A 19,791-nucleotide genomic window follows, 5' to 3' on the forward strand; every position below is an offset into this window, starting at 1 on the left:
CTACAGGCTATGGACATACATGTGTATGGGCTTATTGGATAAGTATTGTCAAGATCTAAAGATAAGTATTCACCAGGCGCGAGATATCATCTTTTGAAGTTCATCAAAATTTCCGGCCTTTGACTGAAACATTATTTTTGTCATTTTCGAACAACGGTACAGGACATGTTAGATATCTATGCTTGCCCCGTATCTCCTTGACAATATCTATCCAATGAGCCTACACAGATGTACGTCGATAGCCTGTAGCAGCAGAAAATATCGGACAAAAAACACCCTTTTCGACTTTTGGTGGAAGTTCCCCAACCAATAAAAGAATATTAAAATGAAATGACTGTGGCTTTAGACTATTGGTGCCGAGGGCTATGTGGGCATCTAAACAAAAAGTCGCTAAAAAATAACTCCGACGGAGCCTGGTCCACTTTCAAAATAATCCCTCTCACTAGTTTTCCATTTGGGTGATTACCTAACAAGAAAAAAATTCACTGAAATCAATTGGGAGTTGTGGATTGTGACTTCAGAGATACATGTTCAATTTGTAATGTTTCAAATTTGATGGTAAATCGATAAGCCCCGTCTAATTTTTTTTTTTTTCAAAGGATAATCCGTTTTGACGACTTTATCGTGGTATTGAAAGAAGTGAATCAAAATTACCTGCATGAAGCAAGGTAATTACCATTTTCGATGTAATCATTTTCTACGACATGACGCTTCAAAAAAAATCATACAGCATCTACGTCCACAGCAGACGTTCAATAAATCCCATCGAATCGGAACGTATCGAAGTAAAGGATAGAAAAATTAACTTCTTACATCAATCGGATGGGGTTTGCTGTAGCGTCGAAACTGTAAAAGTGTTGAAAATATTCCCTTTTCGATTCGAACATAGAAAAAGATTATTCGTTGCTCATCCGATTTTGTGCAAACTTCTTTTTCATTATTTTTTTTTTTCCTTTCGTAAGATTATTTAGTAGGACTTCTATCTGTAAAAGGTTTTTATAACGTTTCGTGTTTACAAAAAGACGTATTGATAAAATCTATAAATATTATTCCATTATTACATCGAGGCAACAACAATTTATAAATATGTTCAACCAAAATATGTGGAAAGTTCAGCGCGTTATGTATATATGTTTGAATAAATAAACATACTTTAAAAGCTGATAAGATCAACGGAGTATTAAAAAGAACAGAAAATGTTATAACTACTGATTTCAATATGTCGCACATCCACACAAACAGAATGCTGACACTGCAAATTTGTAACCTTTTTTTGTCACAGTTTTTTACGGACTTTTTTCCCTTTTTTTTAAATGACAATTTGATGTGTACGATGGAAGTAAAATTTTAATGCTGGATATTGTTGTGAAGCCAATAATTCCACTCTTTATACAGAAAATGAAGATATAAATCTGTTCAGTTAATGGATGTGTGAAATTTTGCACAAGTCATTACACACATGCTTGTTGCATATTTATTTAATGGCTTAGTTAGTTGTTTTTAAGTCAATCGTGCTGTTGTACAGACAAAAAAAATAACCAGTAATGTAAGAGAACATATATATATATATATATATTCTGCTGTTTATACATTCACTACAGTATTCATCACATAATAACATATATATAACAAGAGCATGATAGATGTAATCAATGGTGTGTACCGAATATAATGCGACCATACATAGAACATATCATCATCATAAAGCGTAATAAATCAATAAAATCTGCTTTTCTGCTTTCGAGTTTCGGAGTGTGCGGAGAGCAGAGTTGAATGTTAGTATATAGAATCACTTGAACCAGCGCACCGAAACATATTATCGTACCTATATGATATACATTTTGGTATACATTGGAACAGCTAATGGCGACGAGAATGTTATTCAACCACATTGTTTCGGAAAATTATGGAAATGTTTTAGTACGGGGAAGACTTTAGCAATAATGAAATGATGAATGATTATGGAAGATTTATTGTCTAGGAGTGATATTTGAATAATTTGAGCTATATCGAGATTTGTTCATGCAAATTAATAACACGTATAATCGATTGGAACGTATATATATATATACATATATATACGATGATAGGTACATATGGTTTTGCTTCTTCAAATTTGTCGTATCAAAATTTCCAAAATTTGAGAAGAGTCACTTATCATAAACGGCTAGTGATATGTGATCTGTTGACGACAGCTGCGACAAAAATGAACGATATCTACTTTCTGATAAAACACAACGTTTGTTTAAACAATTGAAGTAAAAGAATTTCTATCAAACGCTTGGCGATACTCTAAACCATAGAAGTAACAGATTTAATGGTAAACCTGACAGGTGACTCTAATTAAAAACTGGTTGTCCGAATTGGACATATACATGGCTAGCTTGAATTGAATATCCCAAAAGCTTCAGCGAAATATTTACGTTGATTCGTTACGATTTAATAAGCATTAATCCCTTCTATAAAATTCTACACAAAAACTGAATGTACTAATGCCAGCAGTCATAATATCATATACCATAACCATACTCATTAAACATACATACTTGTTTTAATCGACTTTGGTTTAATGTTGCCAATTAAAATTGCCTCAAGCGGCAGCGATTACAAAATAAACCAAAATCCATAAGCTCCATTTTACATGGAAAAATAAATGGGGGCGAGTGAAAAATTTCGTTGCAACTGAGTTGGGATTGCCCGGTTTTACAAGCAGGGAAAAAAAGATTTTTGTGTAGAATTTTATTTTATTAAACAATGCTACGGTATGTATTAGTTATGGTGTGCCTAACAATGTAAAAACTAAGTAGCGAAATGAATATATGCGAGTCACTTTCCAGCTAAAAAAAATATCTAAATAAATCTGAACAGCAATACCGAAGGGTCCGGTCGTTCGGTCAATGTATTTACACAAAGGTTCTACCGCTACTGAACACCCAAGTAACAAATCCGACGAATCGACTACAAAATGGGGGAACAGTATACGAGTCTTTTATTATGAAATTCACGACCCTTATGGCTCTTATATCGTACATAAAATGAAACGGATTTTAATTTCTCAATTTAAAAAAAAATATTAAAGTGAACTTTACATTAATATTTGGAATGCATGTGGATGGTGTAGGGTTTTAATGCATACAAGGACTTACATTGGGAATGAAAGGATAAAAAAAAATCGGATAAAAAACTCTGGAGTGGCAGAACATTGTACGTTATTGTGCAACTAGGTCTCGTAACAACTCGATTAAAAGCATTAGAGTGCATATGATTTCAATTTTTGTCTGTGAAGAATGTTTATGATACTTTTGTTACGAAGACCTCAGTTTACGTATTCGTTTGCATATTTGCACACCAGAGCAGAACCACAACAAGCTATGCAAATCCGCATACATAATAAACATAGCTGAACTGTTTTATTTATCTCCTATTTATTTTCATATTAAAAACAATGAATCCCAAATTATATTAACAAGAGATAGACCATTACATTCATTCATTCAAATATAAAATATTTTACTATAAATGAACGAAACAGAGTGGGTCAGTAAAACTGTCATCTGTTTTAATAGCCTGTGGGTTTTTAATAATTTGTCCACTCAAATGACGCTGAGTAGTTTGAACCATAAACTTGGTATTGTATATGTTTCATATATACGGTATGGGATGAATATTCCGCATATTGTTTAATAAATGTTTTGAAAATTTATTTATAATGGGGTCTGTGCGGTTCAATGTAGGCATATAATGTTTATATACATCATTAATATGATATTGATGGGCAGAGGATCTGTTTTTATTTATTAAGTGTAAATTGAATATCGAGTACGATGTTATGGCTGTATCCTATTTGCGGTTAAAATTCCATACTGTTTAACGAATCGAAATAATGAGAATTTCAACAGTATTAAAAACTATGGAAACATTTTTGTTGATTACATTTGAATTCAGTTTTATATGGTCACATAGGATTGGAATTGCGACATGCATTGAATTATTAATTACGGATGGATGCATTTGCTCTAAGTGCTATTATGTGCATCATTACTCATATCGATAATCTCACGATTAGTTTCCGTGAGTCGCAGAATTGATTTTTTTTAATCATATGAAGATTGATAATGAAGAAAAAGGAAAAAGAGAACGTAATCTGTTATCGACGGCGACGGCATAAATAAACGGTGAGCTTTAGAAATTGGGATCTTTAAGTCAAAATATGTCAAAACTAACGAAGTAAAAGATTTTACTTTACTAGTGAGGTAATGTGGCCTTTCCCTCACTAGTGAAGACCCTTTCCCTCGCTCGTAAAGTAAAACGCCATACTTTACACGTGAAATAATTTGATATCTCGTATCACGATGAGTAAAAGTACCTCGGGCTGAAGCCCTTGCGTACTTTTACTCATCTGGATACGAGATATCAAATTACTTCACTGGTATAGTAATGTACTATAGTTTTAATCTGTCGCAAAAACTTCAATCCAAAGAAGTAATAGATTCGATAATCACACATCTCTTCTCATCCGTTATCCGATGCTCATAGGTTGTAAGTGGTGCAAAACAATTTATTTCCATATTATAATTAAATCGACAATTAAATACAAAATGATACAAGTTTTTCTTCAGATCAACAAAATGACCGGTAAACATGTCTTTAATAAAATGCACGCTTTAACATATATAACCGACTATCTTGAATATTCTTTTTTTTCCGTTGTCGAGTAAAAAGATAATAAAAATTTCATTTTATGAAGAATTTTTGCGGTGTAATTTTTATTGTAAAAATTAAACCCATGGAAATTCGTTTTATTATTTTAATTATGTGCAAAAATAGTAACTTCGTCATTTGAATATGTACATATTAATTAACGATGTACATTTCGATTACATTATGAATACAAATAATGCAAGCACAATGTGTGGACACGCTCTCTGGAAAAACGATGTAAAATTCTCTGTTTTTCGTTCGTTGATTAGTTTCAAAATGACGCGATAATATAAAAAAAGTAAAGTTTCTTGTAAAAACATTCTTCGTGGTTTCGTCTCAAGTTGCATGTTTTTATAAGTTGTTTATTAAAGCGCATTCCTTTTTTTATATCGTTACGTGCTTAGGTTTACTGAGCATATTGCATATGTTGTGTATGTTGGCGAAGAACTGAAGTTGGAAATTTGATATTTTTTTAATTTATGGCCACGCAAACCTTATAGTGTGACACAGAGCGTATGTATAAGTGCTATTTGTTAACGTTTTATTAGCTTATTTGCTTTGCTTTGATTTACGAAATTCAAACTTTAATTTTAAATTAAAAAAGATAACTTGGTTATAAGTTCGATGTGAATTGAACGGTGCCGTAAAAAAATTTCTGTGTGTGATGTTCATTCATTTATTGGGGTCAACTAATAAAATACATTCAATTCATTGATTGATTTAATTTCAGTGAATGACGTCTTTCATTTAACATTTAATTACCTTCTATTACGTTCTGAACCCATAAATCTTCTTATATTCGTCGAACAACTATATAGTCGTTTATAGACAGGTCTGATTAATAGAATGAATATATAGCGAAATAAAACAGATGTATTTGCGAATAAAGCGAATGCATCAAATTAGATTTATAGAATTAGGTTAGTTAAGCTAACATTCGTTGAAGAAACGTGTCAACAATATAACTATTATAGCAATACAACACCAATAACTAGATGCTGGTAAAAATCATAATTGTATTCGATTGTTGGAATAATAATGATAAAAAAAAATTACAAATAAATACAAGAATAAAGCCTCTAGCCTTTGAATTCACAACAATTTCATTTAATAGAGATAAATGGAAAAATTGTCATTTTTATTAACTCGTTTTGTATTTTAATAAATAAATATTTATAGTTTACTGTCATCGTTTTGGTTGAATTTCAATTTCAATTGTGTTTATAACAAAATTTAATTCTTCGACGTTTCTTTTTTTTTCGTATTCCATTCTATCCATATGTATAAAATGTTCGATGTAACAGCAGAGATGAGAGCCGGTTTTTCTGTGGGAAGAAGCAGAAATTATGCGCATTGAATATATGGTGTGCGCATACATGGATAATATCATTGTGTGTACATCCATGTAGTCAAGTCCATACACATAAAATATGCTCGAACAAGCATAATAATATCATACTATAAGTACACGGATAATGGTATAAAACATGGAATATATTTAGAAAAGATTCGGTAATTTCATAAGGTTTTTTTTTACAACTTCACTTTATGATCATTTTTGTATTTGAAACACACTTCAGAGACATGCTACATTATGCTTTATTCATTTGAATGGAAAAGCAATATGTAATCATTATGTGTAGTTAGTAAGCCCTTTCGGAATGTCATAATAGAGCTAAGCAAATTGCATTTTGATTGTTTTACACGACTTGATTATATGCTTTTGTCGACTAGTTCACAAAACGAAATTAGCTACTGTAGATCTGTGAACGGCTTTCATTATATGTGCATAGAGCGAGCATGAAATCATATTTGTAAACGAGAAATGTTACGTAACATATCCTCATACGATTTGGGAATAAATCAATGATCCTTCGCACAAAATTTGTCACATTCGTTCGTTTTGTTAAGCCAACAAAGAATGTGTAGTGGAGTGATTAAAGACGAGAATAACTGGCTTATAAACTTTTCTATATTTAAACAGTTTAAAAATAAAAAAATTCCACAACTTTATGTATTTCGTATAATACAGTTTCCAATACAAGCAAGTCTACGTATACGTTAAGTTTAAGAAAGTTTGCTAAGCAGCAAAATTCGATTTTTGAAATCAATAACTTATGTTATCAAGCTAAAGAAGAAAAAAACAGCTTGAGATATCAATTTTGTATTGTTCGTAAACTTTTCGAAAACAGAACATAGATTCAGATAGATAACCATCGCAATGGTATCGGTTTTTTGTTTCGCACTTACATATTTACAATGACATTTATTTTTATTACCGTTGACATGTAGTTTATCGCAGGTAACATAAAAGTGTATGAACCGAGAATGCATTTCAATGTGTTTCTCGAGAAGAGAAATACGTTGAAGGAAAAAAAATTATAGCAGAATACTTTCCCAGTATTGAATAATGTTACGGCAATGATTGCTAACATTGGAATGGGAAATAAAATCTCATTTTATTATAATTTGTTCAATTTTCAATTGTAAGTGGCCCTTACAGAAAATGTCGTTTCTTCATTCAATCACTAACGAACGAACATTGAATATTAAATCCCATCAATTTCATGCGAACATAAAATTAAAATCATGGTAAGTATAGACTGGCATTGTATTGTCAGCGCTACCCTTGACAGTTGCCACTATTGTGAGAGAGCTAAGTGTTAAAAACCCGGGCCCAAAAGCATTTATTTGCGTTTTCTTATTACATTGTTGAAGACATTAAATAAAACGGTACGTTAAGCCTATTTTCCATACACTCAACATTCAAAATTTTACACCCCCTCGGTACACATATCAACGTCACATTTTGAACATAAGTAATTTATAATAAACACTTTATGTTTGCGCTACATTACCATTTTTATATTTTACTATTCAACCAAAACCCAAAAAGGTACAAGAGAAAGAGAGAGTATATGTTTTGTGTGTATTTATGTTTGAACATCGCACACATTTCTATACCGAGCTAAATATACATATATATTACCCTACTGTGTTATGCCGGATACACACAAATTATCCTTTTTAAAGAATAAGAAAACGACGAAAAAAAATCAATATATTTTGAATAAATTAAACTTCCCTTAAGCTTGAGTTATCTTTTCAATATAATCTGCTTTTTGTAACATTATTCGTTGAGTTTTCGGTATGCATGACAATTTAGCATACATGGATAATCAATCTTATATATTGGTTTTTATACAGAATCGTAGCACAATTCGAAATGGGAAGGGAGGCAACAAGGCGACGCCAGATGAGTGGTGTTTTATCAGGTGAAATTGAATACGAAAATCAATTGCAAAAATATTGTTAGTATCAGAGGAACGAAATAATTACATGAATTTTAATTCTGAATTAAGTATTTCATTTTAAAATGGCTAAACGCAACATCCAGTAATGTATTCTTATAGTTATCTGCTATCTACAACGAGAATGAACTCTGGTAGTGTTCTCATATATACCGAAATGTATGATACAAATATTGAAGTAATAGATTCTGTATCGTACTACTTCCCATTAAACAAATGAAGTATCAGATTTAAAGATTCTCTTGCGACACGCTTACCGTTTCTACGAGGTGAATACGTTAAACTATTTTCATATTTTAGAAAGGAATTACTACCGCAATACTAACGAAATTTTGAGGCTACAATGCAATTACCTGATCTGAAAAAACATCAGTTACCTGCATAGAACAACAAAAATACTGCAACTGCTTATTTACATATAAGAATTATCGCTTGAAATGGTTTTTAGTGATAATAAAATTGCTCGAATTGCTGCATTATAATATAACTTTCCATTTTAGTCATTTCTGTACATCCACGGTGCGGCTGAACAACTTTTTGAAAGGTCATGAGCCATAGCGAGAAAAAATCCAAAAATACCAGTCGCTATCGAAAACTCGATTTTCAAGTGTGCACTACAGTTGGAGAAAAATAGATTTCGGGAAGTTGAAAGTTTTTCATTCGTAACGTCTGCAATTTTGCTGCCAATTTGTTTAATGACTTTCAAACCAATATCACCAAACACTCCAGACGTTTCAGTGGCAACACGAATAAAAATAAAATGATCTGCTAGGTCACTGTAGTGGTCAATTTTCTTTGTTTATGCTTGATTGGCTGCATAAACCGCTTTTTATGACGTTTTGTTCAAATACGATTGTGCGAAAGTGTCACGACATGTGAAATCCCACAGTGCTGATTTGCCTCGCCCAAGGAATTAACGTCATTCCATCAGGTTTTTTTTCCGTCTGGTCTTGAACAACCCGGTGGTTCTCGGACTGCAGGGATTTCCGCAGATTTTAATGTCCATTGGATAATGTCGTTGCATGTCTCGGATTGGTTCCAGCCGCCTTTGAACAGGATAAACCATGACGCCCGTATTTATCTACAGTGTCGCCACAAACACAGGTATGGCGTTCAACGATCGGTAATATTAAATACAGACGAGGTGTTCCTACTTTTCTGCTGACTTTTTCTACAAGTGCCACTACATCATAAGAAATATATGACACAGACACTTATAAAATTCATGAAATTAACTATCAGAGAAGTCGATAATTCAGTTATACGACAGACCTTATCGTCACGTGTAATTGTTTGCTCGTTGTTTTTTTTTGCAAATTAATTTTCCTAATCTAATAACGAAATCAACGTAATTGGAGCTATAATAGAAAAGAAATGCATTTATTCTCGCTACAACAAGAAAAATGAAGCAAAAATTAAATGGTAACTAATTTCAACTTATTACGACTGCTAAAATGTATGTAAATTAGGTTTTGCATGTGCATTGCACATAACATCGAATTAGATATGCACCAAAATGTGTTCTGTAGAAAATTTGTAATTTCACATTCAGCTGATGTTTACATTATAACTTAAGAATCGTGTGCATTGTGCATGGTTTGATTGCTGAAACATCAGTTGCAATTTATATTGAGAGTGGACCCAAAAATTCCAAGTCAACGACAATAATTTTTGAGAATGAACAATTGTGCCGACCAATAAGAAATGAACAAGGTCCTTCTCTCACTTTTCTCTGATCTCTCGATGACATTTCATATGTTTGACGTTTTCATTTCTCAACGGCTTGTTCTAAGTGTGCTAAAATTTTATTTGTCATTTCAAAACAAACAGTCATTTTATCGTTTTACCTGGCGCAACACGTTGTTTACTATCGGCAGCAATATGGATAAAGAAAATCAATCGAAATTCTATTTCATCGGACATTTTTTAAATCGAGAATTTGTTGGGCAGAAATCGTTAAACGAAGATAACGAGAAAATTATCGCTGGTGAAACTTTGGAGGAAATTGTCGGCGGATTATGGATAACGGCGGTGCAGTTCATCAAGCGTGAGGTTATGGTCGCTGGTGATAATTTCGTTTGGGCGGAATCTGAAAATCCAACGCAGGATGAAATTGATAAGTTCGTAACGCTTCAAGATCTGGGCTCGAGAAAAGTAATGACAATGAGTCAAGTCAACGTGGACTGCCTGCGAAAGTTGAGAGGAAAAAACGTCAACGTCTTCGTGTACACTTATGGAAAGAAAATTTGCAACAAAACCATTCATACCAAATTCTCGTCCCAATTACTGGTCCCAGAGAAGCGTGATAGAGCCAACGCTGATAACACTGTGTCATTGATGGAAATGGTCGGCCAGCTGAAGGCGATACACAGCGTCCACTATGCAGCACACCATTCCAGTTGGGTGATGTGGGCAAATTTCATCCAATCTGCCCCGTTGAACGAGTCACGAGAACGATTGCTAAATGAGTGTCCCCCAGCACATTTAATACCACTTTTTCGCTCAGTGGCATTTTCTGACAACGAAAAAATGCAAAGTGCCCGGAATGGGCTTCAAGTCACTGACAACATGATCGATTCATTCAAGCATCAACTACAGCTGCTAACGAAGGACTTTGAAACCATGCGTCAGTCGATCGCTCGTTGTATCGAGATGATGGGGTGGCGATTGAAAAGTTTGGAAGATGTCATCACGTCGAATCAGAGATTGGTTACTGCAATGGCAAATTCTCTGCAACCCGAAGAAAATGAAACGAGTCAGCAACAAGAAAACCTTATCATGGACTGTGAGGATGTAGATCACGTGATCTGAACTACAAAATAACTAGATTGCACGTTGTATTGAACGAAACACTAATGCTTTGTTGCAGCTGGTCTGCCAACAGTTGATTTATTGAATAAACCCACCGAATTACAGCATAAACTCTGGAGTTTCTTTGAATCCAAATTGGGTCAGTTCTTGCTCTTGTGCAACAGTAGGATCAAATTGTCCGCTTGTCACGTAACCGCAGGATTTGAAGATGGCTGTACAGTCAAAATTACGCATTCTCGTGAGTTCCATGTTTACTTGAAATTCCATATTTTCAGTGGATTTGGCGAATGTTTTCTTTAAATGCTTCTTCACGATTCCGAACACAATTTCAATTGGATTGAAAAACGGTGTGTACGGTGGCAGGAACACCGGGATAATACCAATTGACCGCAGATAGCGAATTATTGCTGGATGACAATGTATTTTAGCGCCATCAAGGATCCAGACGCTGTGTTGCCCAGGATAAACCTGGCAAATGCCACCCAAAGCAAAATCCTTACAACTGTCGAAAAACTTTTGTCTCGAAAATGTTCCTTCCGTTTGGTACGTGTCCAGGATGCCAGCCTGCCCCAAAAAACACAATAAAGACATTCTTGGCTTGCGGTTAAATTCACCTCGAAAAATAAGTTTTTTCCCAACAATCCCGTAGCCTTTCTCTCGAATCAAACCGTGATTATCGACAGAAATCTCGTCAAGAAATACCAAATTTGTGTAGTGCCAATCGATCGCGTTCAACTCGTGGAAAAATTTTTCGATTTCTTTTTCCTTGATCTGGATCGCCCGAATCTCTAACGTTTTCCACGAGAAATTGTTCTGATGTAAAATCTTACAAATGTAAGATGCGGATATCGTTATGCCAAAATGTCTCTCGAATTTGAACTTAGCTTCTTCCAAATATAAAATCGGACATTCGTGGTAGAGATTCAAAATCCATTCCCGTTTATCTTGATCAATTTTCTTTGGCACCCGATTTGTCGTTTTTCTGCCCAATTCTCCAGACTTTTCATATCGTGTAATCCAGTTGGTTATAGTTTTGGGATCCTTGCGATAGATTTTAGCGATTTTCGATTTGTTGAAGCCAAGAAAATAGTACGCATATAGGCCATGGTACTTGAGATCGTCACTCGCGTGTTTCTTAGTTTTTTGTAAAATTAATGCCATTACAATCGTAAGATTACAGCAAGAACGATACTTTTTTCAAATATTTGATCAACGTTAGATTGATATGCTAGTCACAAGACATGTACTAAATTGATAGAAGAAAAAGTTGGGTAACTACGTTGATAAAATGCAACTGTATGAAATGAGTGTCTAGGTAGCTGCCTTATTTGGTGAGGAGGTAATTTCATTCAGACGCGCGACCTAGCACATTAGTTCATTTGATTGGGCTATATTTTACATAACCTTCCCACATACCTTGAAATATATCACAAATCTGAAGGCAGAGTAAGGGCATGTACTTAAAGTAAGAAGTTACAATCGAATGCGTATTTTACTTTTTACTGTGGTGGGCACGAAAATGGCTATATTTATCTCTAAACAATATGAAATAGTTATTTGTGTATTTGGTTTGGACGATGTATTTAAGCTATTTTTGCTGCAAGCGAAAATAGCTCAGACATCGTCCAAGGTCCAACCCAAGTACTCAAAAAAGTTTTCATGCTGAGGGAAAATCGAGAGAAAATTTCCAAAATTGACCTCGATTTTGGCCCCAAGGCATGAAAAAGTATATTCGAGGCCATAGTCATGACAAATTCTATACACGATGGACAAGATTATTTTTCTTTCACAGCATTTGAACTCAACCGACATCGAAACATAATTTTATTAAATTGATCGAATTCCTAGATTCATACCTCGACCGACTGTTACATGCAAGCATAATGTTTCATCTACTTCTTTACTTGTTAACGAGGAAATATGTATAAAAAGGAGAGTAAATGTTTTATCAGCATTTTATTTTTTATACATTTACAAGGTTGTTATCATTGATTTTATATTGCTACAGATAGTAAACAACGTGTTGTGCTATGTACAATAGCATTCTTTACAAGATAGAAATCATTGATTGCTGCAGATAGTAAACAGAGTATTATTGGGCCGTACAAGCTCAACTCTCAAAAGGAAGTCATCTTAGTGTCTCTATTGTTCCCATTGAAAGTGTCGACATCTTCATCTACATACCTATTAATTTTTAGCAATGCAAGAGGCAGCTTAGTACACTTAGAACTAAATGTTTGCTGTCACTACATAAATGCATTAGAGCTTGAACAATTATGATCAGTTTGTTTTCTGTTGATTTCTTTTAAATTTTCGTTTGTTGGTAATTTTTAATCCAATAGGTCTTAATCATCGGGACCAAAAAAAGTAATAAATGTGCATACATGTATTAATCATTTTTTAATCTGAAAATACCATGTAACAGTTTTTGTAAACAAAAACCAACAAATGAGAGAATAAATTCTTGTTTCTGATTGGTCGGCGCAATCGTGATACTCAATAATATAATTGCAGCAGAACAGGAATTTTTTGGTCAACTCTCAATAACAGAATATTATAAAACTTTGTTCTTTTACTACATTTTCATAATTTGATGATGTTGTTAATGTCAATAAATTTGGTATAAAAACTAAAAAGTTGCAAATACATTGCAGCGACATAGCCATTGAGGGAAAGGTAATTTAAATATTGATTTAACGACCACTCCAAACGATAGTACCAGTAATGCCTTTGAGGTATTTAAAACATTTTAATGTCAAACAACAACAACAACATTCTAATAACACTTATTATTCATTTAATTAAAAAATCAAATTGTTTTCGATTAAAAACATCGATCAATGTTTACTTATTCCAATAATAATCTGCTGAAGCTACTTACACTCAAGACTGGTTGAACTTTTAATGTTATGAAATGTAATATACATACGTATACTAAGGGTAAAAAATATAAAGATCAAACAAAACTCCCAACAAAAATCCTCTTCACGAAGAAGCTCATAATTCTCTTTATTTCATTTTTTTATGTAGATAAAAAAAAATCTACTCCGAAATTTATAATAAATTTTTTTCTTTTTCTTCCCTCTTCCTTTTGTGTTCATATTATACGAACTTTTATGCGGAAAGAACAAATTTTTGCCGATACCTTAAATTGTTTTTTTTTTCTTTCTTTTCCTTCTTTTTCGCTGTTGTAGAGATTCGTGCACTTAAAAAGTTAATGTTTGAAGATTATTTTTTTCCGAACGATGTAGGATTCCAATTCTGTTCACAATTTTATTATGTTGTATTTAATACCGATTGTCGAAGATCTCTTTTCCGTTGTTCTTCGTAGCACGTAAGTAGTTTTAAATTTTCGATTTAATTTTGTTTAATTGAATTTGAATTAGCTCTCTGTTTGTTTAACTTTAATTTTTTGAAACGTAATGGAAACACGAATTCGATAATGAAATTTATTTCAGGAAAGAAATTTTACTCGAACATGAGTCTACCACCATCAACCGTCCTATGATCTTAGGTTTTCGATATATTTTTTTCAATTATATCATCCATCAATTGCAATCCCCCAAGAGTATTGACTCCACAGACAATTTTTGTTTTGCATGTATAGAAGATAAGGTAAGTAGCACAAAAAATCTTAAAAGAGTAGAACTGGAATTATCAGTATTTCCTTATACTTTATCTCTATTTTACAATTAAATAAATCAATATCCTTCACTCTGACTTCTTTCATCTTTTTCTTCTTCTTCAAAAACCATTCGTTCGAGTTTATCAAATTAAAGTGCAATTCATATCATATTATTCAGTGATAAAATCGCTCAATAAGCCCATATCATCAATCATAGTTTATGGTCGATGTCAAAAATATAGTTCATTACACCTCGAAAAACCAACAAAACATTTACCCAGCCCAAACTACCGTGAATATTCCGTGCCATATTCACTAACAAATATTTATATTCCACAAACAATATACCTAAGACATATAATAAAATAATAAAAAAGAAACCAAGATACAAGATTATACCCACAAAAAAAGTTATCAATACATTATGTCAACATGTACATAATTTATCGTTTATTCTTTTTTCTTCACGTCTTTTTATAATGTGTTCAATAATAAGACGTTTTTTTTGATATATTTTTTTCCCTGTTCTAACAATATTAAAGTATTATTTGGCTAACTCTCAACTTTCTTGATTTTGAAAGTACGTTTTGCTTGATGTAAATATCATTATTTGTACACAAAATGCTGAAAGGCAAACAAATTATGAAGAAAATAAGATTTCCGCTGATTATTTCTACGAAAACTTGTGTTTTGATTAATATAATTGCATGAAGCAGTCCTGTCATTAGAATGTCTGTACTCCTTTCGATTCTTTTTATTGCTACAATCTTTATCTGAATGAAAATATCAAAAGAAAAGAATAATTTTATTTTAATTGCTGTTCTGCGTTTTTACTACGCATTCGATGATAAGTAAACAATGAAGGAATCTGACGTCAACTCTGTACCCAAAAACTGAAATTATTAATGACATTTTGGGTCTTCTAGAGTCTTCGCGTAAAATTTATTGATCCGAGGCTTAGCCGAAATAAAATATAATAAATATTATGCACCGGCGTCCAATCGTTTATTTTGACGAGTTGGTGATTGTGATCCTAAGCCGAAGGCGCGGATCGTAATCCCACTCGTCAAAATAAGCATTTGGGCATAGGTGTATAATATTTTTTATGTGTGGATGCAAAGATAAACCCAAACTCCCTCTCCAAGCTGATGCATAATGTTAGTTTTAACACACATAGACATATAAAATCTATTAGATAACTCGGGATAAAAATGAAAAGTCTCGTTTTCGTGCGTTTATTGACCTCGGCTACGCCTCGGATCAACCTCACTCAAAAACTATTAAACTATCACATGCTTTGAAACCTAAACCAATTTTCTTGTTTTCCCAAGGTGTGTAATAAGCATGCAAACGATATTGATTGTCTAACTATTACAATTAAAGAAATAAAATCTTAGTCGATAGCGAAAAAATTTAATTTGTTTGTCATGGAAAAGTCGTTGTGGTCTTAATTACTTCTATAGAAATGAATAATCTATATGTCTTTCTTAGATTATATTTCTGAGGACGCGACATTCACAGCAATAGTAATATCTCTGATTAAACAGCTAATTTATTTCCATTCGTACGCATTATAAATAATAAAAAGCCATAGTTGTAAAGATAATTCGCTAATTAATTATTTCTTACTTAAGTGTAAGGGGCCGTTCATAAATTACGTAACGCAAAAATCAACATTTTTCAGACCCCCCCCCGGGTCTGTAACGCTAAAAGGGTCAAGTTTGACCCAATTTTGTTACCACCGTAACGCTTGCCTCATACCCCCCCCCCCCCTCCCCCTCTAGCGTTACGTAATTTATGAACGGCCCCTAAACAAACGAAGAAAACTGAATGACTTATAAGGTCACACGTCCATAAAATACTTCATACACGAAGACATCGCGATTATTAGCGAACATTTCAACGAAATTACATGTTCCTATTACTTTGTGCGCACGAACATTTCAGTTTCGAAGAGAAATCTTACTTTTGAAACATCTGTACAATTTGTTTATAGCGTCAATTATAAAAAAAATATCAATACCAACTCTTTGAAGATATTTGGCGAGCTCTATTGAGAGGGAGAAGAAATCGTAAGAATTTCTGCTTTACTCAAAGTATTTTTCATTTCTTTTTTTAATTGGTTTCTCCTAGCCTAAACGCTTCAAAGTGAAAATTGATGCTACTTTAAGGGGTCCAATGAACGCTATTGCCTAAATCTAAATACTCGTATGACATTAATTGGATTTTCCTGTTTAGCATGTTTAGAACTGCTAAATAGTATATTGTATAAGACGATACTACATGTTGACCGATCACGAATATAATTAAAATGTATTATCTGAACATTTGTCTATTCATCCATAAAAAAAGATCAAAAGAATTCTGGCTTTGAATATTTTTAAGTTTTATTTGAAGTTAACCTATCAGAAATGGGAATCGTACTACAATATATTTCTTACTTTATTACAAAATCTTTTACTTCATTTCTTATACAGCCTTGTCAGTGAAATTTAGACTTGCATTTGCTTCAGCTGATTTTCAGCTGGTCCACTAACACATGCACACTTCTTTCTACAGGCAAAGAAGCTATAAGTTACGTGCATCGTAGTGGTGAAACTGTATAACGACAAATGAGTACTTTTGTTTGTTTGAGTCGACCAGCTGAAAAACAGATGAAGCAAATTAATGTCTAAGTTTTACTGACGTATGACTGACCGTACTGACTGACTGATACAGTGGATTTTTTTAAAATTCTGAACATATTTGTTAAGTCAACTAAGCATCACTTAATTGACTGGGATCGTGGATGACTTTCAAAGCTCTGATTAATCTAAAATTAAGTTTTCTTAATGTGACAAACTGTAACATTTCAGAATTCTTCAAAATTAAAAAGATATTCACAGGAACTCGTTTGTGTCTCTTAAAATTCTGTGAAACTTCATAGAATCCTAATAATACAATGAAGGTAACTCTGCAATAAGCTATATATTCCGTTGAATACATTAAACGATTATGTTACGGATTACAACCTCGGATACCCAGGAAATTCTTATAAAGATTTAAGAATAAAGACAAGAATAAAAGTTCTATTTTGTCACAAAATATCATGTGACTATAACATTCAAAAAAGTCTCGAAATAGCCACACACAAAAAATACAAAAATAAGAAAACTATTAGGTATAACCAGTCAACCCTTTGTTCGCATTGTCATAACTGCTGATATTTTATACCGACCGGTATGTGTGACATGTTTACGTACTTGTCACTCTACAGAATGCTGTAGGAAAGCATAATACAACCGCAAAGCTTTCTACTATTTCCGATGACTTCCATCATATTGAACGAAGCAAAAACCGAAAATGAAGTTTGAATCGCGCAATACTGAGTGGGTGGTGTTGGTGGTGGCGGCGGCGTTATGATAAAGGTATACATATATATATATATATTTATACAGATATATCTATAGACATTGGGTAGAGATGGTTTGTCATTTTGTGACTATATTAAATATGGGACTCTCAACATCAGACAAAAGCAAAATGGTTTTTGAGCATTTTTTTTGTGCTAACAAAAAAAAAATAAATAAAAATGGGAAAATGTTATTTCAAAAGAAAATGAAAAAAGGTTTTTTATGAAGATTTCCATTTTTGCCTTTTGTCGTGTATTTATGTGAATGATAATATTTTTTATTCTGAGGGTTGAATTGATGTGAAAATGCGAGTCAAAACGAAAGGGGGGGGCAAAATGATCTGTTATGGAGGGTAATCCGAAGATTATTAATATTATAATAAATCCGGTTATTCATCTTTTAGTTTTCATATTGATTTCTGATCAACTTCCGTTATTGTTAAGAGGTCGATTATATTAATCGCTCACTGCTGATTGAGTCACAGTTTTGTGCAGCTTCAAATGGGATGACTATCAAAGTCCAAACATTCACAATTTTATGGAATGACGTTTTGAAGCCAATGAACATTTTTCGTTAGATCTAGAAAATAAAAATGTCTCAGAATCTTATGCATAACCAATTAGGTAATAGACCTCCCCAGTGTAAGTTTTTATAGCTTATGTACACATTCAATTCCGACTACATAACTCACTTACACAACTCATAATTTTCTTGAGAACACCATCAGAGAGTTCTCCATTTACACATTACGTTAATTGTTTTCAGCAATATATATATACACCAAAGTTAACTCTTTGTGTAGATTATTATTCCATGGTTTGTAACTTGTTTGCTGGTAAATCTACCTTTATGTGGATTATTGTTTGTGCATGTTATTCAATCTGGTATGGGTATATATGCATTAAATTTATGATAATACTCAGTTCAATGTTGTTGTGCAGTGTACAAATATGTAACACTGACTATGTTCAGTGATATTATTCATTGTACAATAAAATGGTTCGGATATCATAGCTATGGATGTCGTGTACACAGAAATATATATACATATATAGAAATAAATATTTTATCATGATTGAGAAGGTGTACATGTGAATAAATCCGAGCCGAACACAACTTTATGCCATGAAAGGTTTTATGGCTGTTTCATTATGTTCAAAATCATTTTAAAAGTTTCTTATTGAAGGTAAAACACCCAAGAGATTGTAGCATAAGGACGAAACATTGTGTGCAAATGGAAATGAAATTGTAGTCGAAACGTTTAATAATAAAAGTGAAAACGAAATGAAACAAAGTTGAAATAAATAAGATCGCTGTCCATCTTTACGAGCGTCATTGAAATTGTAGGGTCTACTGGATATCGACATAAAGTTTTCGAATTTACGTGAATATTGAAATTGATTTGTTAATCGTAAAACTGTCAATTACAAATAATCAACAGTAAACCGTACAGTACACCAATCTATGATTATATTTTCTTAAACAATAAACTTTGTAAGCTATCACCGAGTAATAATTGACATGGTTTTTTTTGCGGTTGGTTGAAAGTTATGCGATAAGGTACCAGTGTACAATTATCTGAAAAACGTCGTTTAACTTTTTTTTTTGAGACGACAACAAAATCACTTGACAAGAAATGGAAAACTTCATTTGATTGTCCTTCCTTTTTTACTAAGATTTTCTTTAAACAAATCAAACGATAAAATAAAAATTTGTATGGCACGCAGACGATTTAATTAATCATTGCGAACTCTTTACCGCAGCCGTATCGAAGTAGCCTCATAATGATTATTATGGCCTAATGTGTACAAAACGATTACGACGCAGATAAAACCGAAGAAGTCAAATTATACAAATTTAGCGAAAATAAATCAGTAATCGAAAACAAGTCAATTATGAGATAAATTGCAAATGCTCGATCAATTATAAATTGCCATATTGGAAGAGAGTT

The 19,791-nt window shown here is 32.9% G+C and overlaps 2 protein-coding genes across 5 annotated transcripts in view; one reads left to right on the forward strand and one right to left on the reverse strand.

Moving 5' to 3' along the window:
- LOC119081399 (flocculation protein FLO11) overlaps positions 1 to 19,791 on the reverse strand; it is an 83,927-nt gene that overhangs the window by 58,001 nt on the left and 6,135 nt on the right. The gene's annotated exons all lie outside the window — the stretch shown is intronic.
- LOC119081517 lies at positions 9,839 to 10,925 on the forward strand. Its single transcript, XM_037190528.1, has one exon. It carries the CDS (start codon positions 9,894 to 9,896, stop codon positions 10,821 to 10,823), a length of 930 nt encoding a protein of 309 aa, XP_037046423.1. The 5' UTR covers positions 9,839 to 9,893; the 3' UTR covers positions 10,824 to 10,925.

The sequence above is a fragment of the Bradysia coprophila genome, unplaced genomic scaffold (genome assembly GCF_014529535.1).
Source record: "Bradysia coprophila strain Holo2 unplaced genomic scaffold, BU_Bcop_v1 contig_358, whole genome shotgun sequence".
Taxonomy (NCBI): Eukaryota; Metazoa; Arthropoda; class Insecta; order Diptera; family Sciaridae; genus Bradysia; species Bradysia coprophila.

Excerpts from the sequence above, each read along its gene's own strand:
- LOC119081517 (XM_037190528.1), top strand. The coding sequence starts at position 9,894 with ATGGATAAAGAAAATCAATCGAAATTCTATTTCATCGGACATTTTTTA.